General features: G+C 41.0%; 1 protein-coding gene across 2 annotated transcripts; it reads left to right on the plus strand.

Annotated features, from left to right (window-relative positions):
• Window positions 1–344: 344 nt before the first annotated feature.
• Window positions 345–7,565, plus strand: pitx2 (paired-like homeodomain 2). 2 transcript variants are annotated; one of them, XM_046030726.1, is made up of 3 exons: window positions 345–412; window positions 4,990–5,186; window positions 6,095–7,565. In XM_046030726.1, the coding sequence occupies exons 1-3, from the start codon at window positions 367–369 to the stop codon at window positions 6,650–6,652; spliced, it is 801 nt and encodes a 266-aa protein (XP_045886682.1). In that variant the 5' UTR covers window positions 345–366; the 3' UTR covers window positions 6,653–7,565. The 2 variants fall into 2 exon arrangements, with proteins under 2 accessions (XP_045886682.1, XP_045886681.1); XM_046030725.1 differs by lacking the exon at window positions 345–412 and adding an exon at window positions 4,067–4,487.
• Window positions 7,566–7,987: the final 422 nt, after the last annotated feature.

Genomic DNA, 7,987 nt, shown 5'->3' on the forward strand with positions numbered 1-7,987 from the left:
AGACTCATTAAAATGCACAGTTTTGCAACCAGTGTAAGTGCACCGTGGCTGACATCCCAACTATTTTTCATGTAGGCTATTTTTGTGCATTTACTTTATTATAAAATCAGCAATGCGCCTGCCCTTATACACGTTGAAGGTCTGAATTTTGAGGACCACCAGCATTTTTTCTTGGAAGCTTAATACTTAATACTTAGCCTTAGCAAACCACTGTTCTATTTGTTCTTCTGTTGACTCCAAAAAATATTGACTGTAGAAGTAGTCTTGTATGTCAGTGACCAGCACAGGGAGTTGTTTACATGTCTTAAAGGCTAATTATGGCTCTTTTGTCTGTTTCTACAGAAGCAGTGTCCTCAAGTTGCCATAATGGACTCCCACTGCCGCAAACTGGCCACCACCTGCGCGCAAATAGGTGAGTACCTGATCCACAACAATCAATACAGTACAATTAATACATCGATAATAAAACATGATTTTTGGTGACTTAATACGGTAGACTAGTTGTCGCTTAAATTGTAGGCATATATATATATATATATATATATACACACACACACACACACACATATATATATATGCATATATATATATACATGTTTTTGTTTGTTTTTTTATTATTGTATTTTTTAACATAAAAAATAAATATTTACCGCATTTTTTTTTTATTAATTCCCCTTACTGATCTTGAAATCAGATTTATTTTAACATAACTTCTGGCACTACTTAGTGGGCTAATGACTTTATTAAAACAACCTTAACACCTTTAATTAAAAAGGCAAATATAACATTCATTTGTCCAAAATATAGCTGTTCAGTACTGATGTATTTCTCACAAAATAATCTCTCATTGTTCTCTTCACAAATCACATTTAAGATTCTAACATCTAAAATGTGATGGCAACAAGCTGCTTTATTTGTATTTTTGCAGTGGATAGAACTTGTTTGATTAAAGATGTTTAGTTGTCACAGATATTTTGGCCTATTTGCTGGTCAATGTAGAGAAAGCTGCTGTGAATCCAGGTTGTTTGCTGTCTTAGAGGGACACCTGGTGGTCAAATGTGGAAGCAGGCAGACTACACAGAACATCACCGGAGGATTTGACAAGCATGACTGCTCTGCAGCGATGTTATTTTTGTAATTTGAAGTTGGACATATATGACCACTAACACATCTTCTTATAACCTTTAATTTACAATGTACTGGTCGTTGTCACAGTAAGGACAACATTGTACAATGACCAAACCAACACGTTGTTAATGTGGACCATTTTTGATTCTATTCGCATTAACTGCAGCATGTGTTCCTAAATAGCATCTAAGAATAAAATCCGACCAGAGACTGAACAAAATCTGGAAATCCCTTGCTCGACAAAGTCTGGGATTTATTAATTATTCTTAAATGTGGAGGGGAAATTACATCAGGTCTTGTTAGGGTCTTAAACGAATAACCAATAACTCTCATTTTGTTTCGTTTAGCCGACATTGATGAGGCTATGTGACAGAGGGCAGACTGTTCATTGCTTCATAGCTGCGCAGTGTGAACGACCATTGATTAGGAATAATAAGATAATACGACATACACACACCCGCGTCAACAGCGCTTGTGGGATTGACTCCGGGGAAAACTAAATGTATAATGAAAGCCCATTCGTGAGGAGGAATATACTAATGAAGGAATCTGATGTCTCCTTAATCCTATGTAAAAAGCTTTGTCGTCTCCCTCTATATTGACTGAATTGCTAATTAATGGCCCTCTATGGCTGAGGCCTATTGCGCGCAGTAATCCGCAGAAGAGAGATAAAGCATTCAGAAGGTAGAAATGAAGAGGAAACCGATAATCCACTTCAAGTTTAGTATTACAATATGGCTGGAAGAAAAAAAAAAGGAGCATCAGACTGTTTGCTGCGTGGCATAAATAAGACATGGAGAAGAGTGTTTATGATTGTATTATTGTTATTTTTAATAGTAGCCTGATTCTAAAATATAAAACTTTTTAGAATCAAGTTTATCTAATGTACATCATTATTAGTAGTAGTAGGAGTAGAAGTAGTGACAGTAGTAGTAGAAGTATTAATTAAAATAGGGCCTAATAACAATATTTGTGTATAGTTTTTCCTCATTTAAAACTGACTTTTAGTGAATGTTTGGAAACTTAAGTGGGTGGTGTATTGTTTAGCCATGAAAAAATCATGTACTAATGAAATAAAATCCATTGCTATTAAATTATACATGAACGATTATAATTTAAAACAGGTATCATCTTAAGTTAATTACTCAGAGAGCATCCAAACATGGTTTTATTGCTGTTTATGAGAGGCGATTGGCTCCCTATTTCTGATGGAGATAGAGAGATAGAGAGTGAGAGAGAGAGAGAGAGAGAGAGAGAGAGAGAGAGAGAGAGAGAGAGAGAGAGATGCATACGGTCTATGGTCTGCTGGTATTTATATATCAGGGGCTTTCACGGGATTAGCCCAGTAACTTCATAACACCGCCAAGTCCAAATGTGCTGGCTGAATGGACGTCCGCCTGGCCACGTGGAGATGGGAGTTGTGTTATTTGATGATGATGATGATGATGATGATGATGATGATCCAATGTGCTATAGGTTAATGAGGAAAATGACCACACTACCGTCAACATTTAAAGTCATTTGTCACTTAATGTGCACGTCTCCTTCTCTCAATCAGTCCATCACTTCACGTCACCTGTTACCCAGCTGACATTTTTCCACCCTCAGTAACCCACCTTGAAAATTGAAGTCGCATTTGTTTGATTAGACGTGTGTACTTAAGCGTCACAATCTTTGGGGAATTATAGGTATAGTGAAAAATGCTGGCATATCAGCTCAAACTCATTAAAAGTCCTCCTTCAGAAATTCTTAGGCAAATGAGAGTCTTATCAGATTTAAAAAAAACAAACAAAAAAAAAACACTACAGGACTGCTGGCTGAGAACGACTGAGGGATCCAAACGCAAAGTGAGGAGAGATATCCAGTAAAGCACCCCGATAAGTAATTCGTGGTCAACAAACTGAGTCTGCGTGGTTAACTGAGGCTGCGGTGGCGTTGATTTAGTGGATATTTGAACCTTAACTCTGCGGAGATCAAGAGGCTCGCTGCATTTGACAACTAGTATGACTGACAATGCGTTAACCTTATCATATGGGCTGTATTCGGGGATGCAGTGTAGAGTAAACAACTTTAGGTCAGTTTCATCACGTTTTGGACCGTAATATGGATTAGACCTTCGGGGTGGGACAATGCTTGGATTCAAATTATTGATGGTTGTTTGCCACCTGTTTACTTCCCATTACTTCACTGCCTTTGAATTAATACATGCTACTAAAATTCTGTATCCCCACGCAGCACGCTTATGTGAGCTGCACGTGCTTTTAACATACTGTACCTGTCTGGCAGATGCGCCAAGTGCGCACACTTTTGGAGCAGGCTGTTGAAGTAACTTTTATTTTTGTATAATCGTGTGTCCTTTCACAGTATCATTGTACTTTAGTGGGATTTTGTGTTTGCAGTGTGCATCCTTTTTCATACGGCTTCAATACAATCTGCTCCGTGGATCGCTTTATCCACATTGAGTCCCTGAGTAAACTGCGGTGACAGCGCCTGCGACTCAGTTTGGGTATCAATGGAACGGCATCGTTTTACTGGGCCACTGGACCCATCTCATAAAATGAGGCCAAACTGTGTTATTTTCATTTTTATTTGGTCTTGGGCTGCTGCGCAACGGCACCTCTGAGCGCCGCGGGTACACCATGCGTCCCATCTCTCTTTACATGCTTTTATTTGGAAGAGAAAAATAAGCGCCAGCCCTGGCATAAACACATTGGTACACATATCTCGTTTCTGCAAGCTCCGGTTGGTTAGGCGCACCGTCAAATCCACATGGATGTGCCTGTCAGAGAGAATATGGGCGGGCGCAAAATGGTGACGTGGAGGTCTAGAGAGGGGCGCAGTTGGATAGGCAGTGGGCAGGCAACAGCTGAAATGAACAGAGAGCTGTGTAGTGTGTGTATGCCTCTGGATCTAATATCACCTACCTGTCCTTGTCACTCTGATAGTAAGCCGACGTAGCCGCTGTTTAGCACCGTTGCTAGTATGGCAACACTCATTGGCCTATTTTAAAGCATTTTCCAGTTAAAACAAAAAGAAGGTTTCATCTCAACGCCAGAAGGAACCGCTCTGCTGTGCGTTTTTTTGGAGAACTGAACACATTCCGCCGACGGACTTTCCGCTTATCCTTGTTGTACTACAGGGGACCGCTTTTGACAGCCAGTTTTGCGGTCTTTTACCGATGAACTCTATGAGGGATCCATTAAACATAGACCATCACCACCTAACAGGGACTAAACTTGCCTCCACACACACGGCTCTGGCGATGGCCTCTAGTTTGCAGCCGCTGCAGCGGTCTGTGGACTCTAAACATCGGCTAGAGGTGCACACGGTGTCGGACACGTCCAGTCCGGAGTCTGTCGGTAAGAACCGCCCGGGGTGCAGATGTTCGAAGCAAGGCGCAGCAGATGTCATCTTGACATCAAACAAAAGACGGTTCCCCTTAATCAACATACAGGCAGTTTTACATGCATGCAAATAGGTGATTAAAGCTGTCATTTTACTCACAGATAATTCGTTTTGACACTGGCCCGTGTGTGGTGTAGTGAAAAGTTTCCGTGTTATGTAAATGAAAGAGTTTATCCCGTGTCAACGAAAATTAGCTAGAGATTTACTTATATAGGCTACCCAGTGTCAAGATTAAATCAAAAGGTAAACTAAAATGATGGAAAAATTCAAAGCATGAAAAACGAGGGCCTAATTTGGTTTATTTTATGAATCAGAGCATGTCTTCCTCGGTCGAGTCAAACAGTGAACAGCTTCATCCATTTCTTAACAGTGTCATGGATTCAGGATGTGTATCCTATAGCACACAGACCTTAACCCGCCGAACCCTGACTGAATCAACGTTTTTCCTCTTAACAGAAAAAGAAAAGGTCCAAAATAAAAACGACGACTCTTCAGACGACCCTAAAAAGAAGCGGCAGCGGCGGCAGAGGACTCACTTCACCAGCCAGCAGCTGCAGGAACTGGAGGCCACTTTCCAGCGGAATCGCTATCCGGACATGAGCACAAGGGAAGAGATTGCCGTGTGGACCAACCTCACAGAAGCCCGGGTCAGGGTGAGTATTCCCTTGGGTGCAAACAAAAACAATTCGTGTGTATAATTTCGGGTAATTTGTGCCAATTGTCCGGTAAACCTACAAATACCCTATTCCTTAATATTGTTACGCGCGGACACCAAACTTTACGCACGGCTGAAATGTCGTTGAAATAATGTAGGACACAGTATGGACTGGAAAACAAATAATCCGAGACTTGTTTAAATATACTGCTGGTTCAAGCTCAATTTAATTAGACTGTATATGTTTATCTATTAGGCTAAATATAAATGAAATTCTCTGCACACAAAGTAAAATAAACGATTTCTGCACGTTCATTTATGGTTCTCAACACATTTATCTTTTCAGTAATTCAATTATAAAATAGGACAAAGGTAACTGTTTGTTACATGCCAATTACGTGTGATTACACGTTATTACATTGTTAACAGTTCAGGCTATTGACATGTTTCAGTGGCAGATACCAGTCGTGTTCTCCTGTTCGTGTGAAAGAGGTGCAAAGCTTGTATTTTGCGATTGTCGCCCTGGTGTTGTGTGATTAAGGTCAGTGTGTTTGTGGCAGCCTGCAGAGGAATACACATCCTCTCTACATTAAGATGGTGCAGTGACAGCCCAGTGTGTATTCTGCTCAGATAAAGACGGAATCAAAGCGGAATGGTCTGCACAGGAAAGCAAGGAGTGATAAAGAGTATTTGGACGTGCGGGCATTAAAATTGTTAGAAAAAATAAAGTTTAAATGTTTCATGTGATTTACATTTAGCACCAGTGCCCCAAAAGTAAAAGTTGTTGTGTCTGGTATTAAAATGTTTCTCTGCCCAGATTGCCATTGCAAGGGACATAGAGGCTATAAAAGATTAAGTAATATTCAAAAATAATTTCTAACTGCTCTCATATTTCCTTTGCTATAGGTTTGGTTCAAGAACCGGCGAGCCAAGTGGAGGAAACGGGAAAGAAACCAACAAGCCGAGCTTTGCAAAAACGGCTTCGGCCCGCAGTTCAATGGACTCATGCAGCCCTATGAGGACATGTACCCCAGCTACACATACAACAACTGGGCCGCAAAGGGCCTCACGCCGGCTTCCTTATCCACCAAAAGCTTCCCCTTCTTCAACTCCATGAATGTCAACCCCTTATCCTCGCAGACCATGTTCTCGCCGCCAAACTCCATATCCTCCATGACTTCCAGCATGGTGCCATCGGCGGTGACCGGCGTACCAGGCTCCAGTCTCAACAGCCTCAATAACTTGAACAACCTCAGTAACCCGTCTCTCAACTCGGGGGTGCCCACATCGGCGTGCCCTTACGCGCCTCCGACCCCTCCTTATGTGTACAGGGACACTTGTAACTCCAGCCTGGCCAGCCTGAGACTGAAAGCCAAGCAGCATTCGAGTTTTGGATACGCCAGTGTGCAGAATCCGGCCACTAATCTGAGTGCTTGCCAATACGCCGTGGACAGACCAGTCTAATACCTACCTGCACTGCAAAAAATAACCACCTTAGCAAGTCATTAGAGGCTAGCAGTGACGCTAAGTGTTATTTTTCTGTAAAGGGAGCAATGGCGGTGAGATAATTGTACTTTTTCATGTGTTTCAGGAAATGTCTTGATCATATGGCATTTTCTTGATACTAGTTGGAGTGTGATTTGCATTATTCTGAATTTCAAGATATTGCCAAATTTGCCATGAACATTTCCAGACATATCAAGAAACAAATGAGATTATTCCAACGCAGGCTGTTGACACATTTATTTGGTGGGGGGTATAATTTTGAACGTGATTACAAGTCCAACTGGCATGTTATGGTGGTCATTTTTTGCAGTGTGGATAATCACAAACAGCCGGCCACAGGAACAAGAGACTACTACAACTACTTTTTCATTTTTTCAAAAAGGGCACTAGAAGACTGAACCACTGAAACAAGCTCAACTCCAGGTCGGAGTCAAACGGAAACGGGAGATTTTAGGTTGTTTATTCCCCTTTGATGAGTCCAGGCCTGCTTTACACTGTGCCACAGTAGAAGGCCTTTTTAATTTTTCATAGCTCGTCGTGAGGGTTTTTTTCTGGTGGATTTTGGACGTTAATTGTTGACTGAAAAGGTTGTATATATTTGAATTATCATCTCCTGTTTGTCGAGGCGAATGCGCTATAACTCTCCAGTCCTCCAGGTTCAATTTATCAACGCATGTGGAAAAAAAACCCTAAAAAGGAATCATGTTTTGCTTGCAAACAAAAGGGAATGTACATACTAAAACGCACCAGTTGTGTGTTTCTAACATATTATAAATTTATTATTGTCTGTGTGAATATCGATTTAGAATAGCAATTCTGGATTTTAAAAGAAGCATAAAAATGTTCCTGACACAAATTATTTGGTTTTTGCTCTGTGTATACTATTTGGTACGGAATTTTTTCCAACATCCAAAAAAACTATTGTGTTTTATTTAATGGAAGTAAATATATTGTTCAAAAACATTCTGATGGGGGACTTATTATTATTGAATCTTTGTGTTAGTAGTCTGTTAGTGGAGTGCAAGGCAATGACAGTCTGTCTATAGCCTTTCGATTATGTGTGGTTTGTGCGGCTAATCTATAGAGGAAAACAATGGGTCGCTCCAATACACATAGCTGCGAGATGCTCCGTCAGATTAACTGCTGAATACATGTCTGCCTGCTCAGCCAAGGGCCTCGGCTGCGGTCACTGGTGCTTGAAATAACACGGGAATCAACAAACAGGAGTTGGACCACACAACAATGACAGTCTATTGGGGTTTGTTTTTCTCTGTGTGTTTGAACTCAGAAGAG

Source organism: Micropterus dolomieu, linkage group LG19 (genome assembly GCF_021292245.1).
Source record: "Micropterus dolomieu isolate WLL.071019.BEF.003 ecotype Adirondacks linkage group LG19, ASM2129224v1, whole genome shotgun sequence".
Lineage (NCBI taxonomy): Eukaryota > Metazoa > Chordata > Actinopteri > Centrarchiformes > Centrarchidae > Micropterus > Micropterus dolomieu.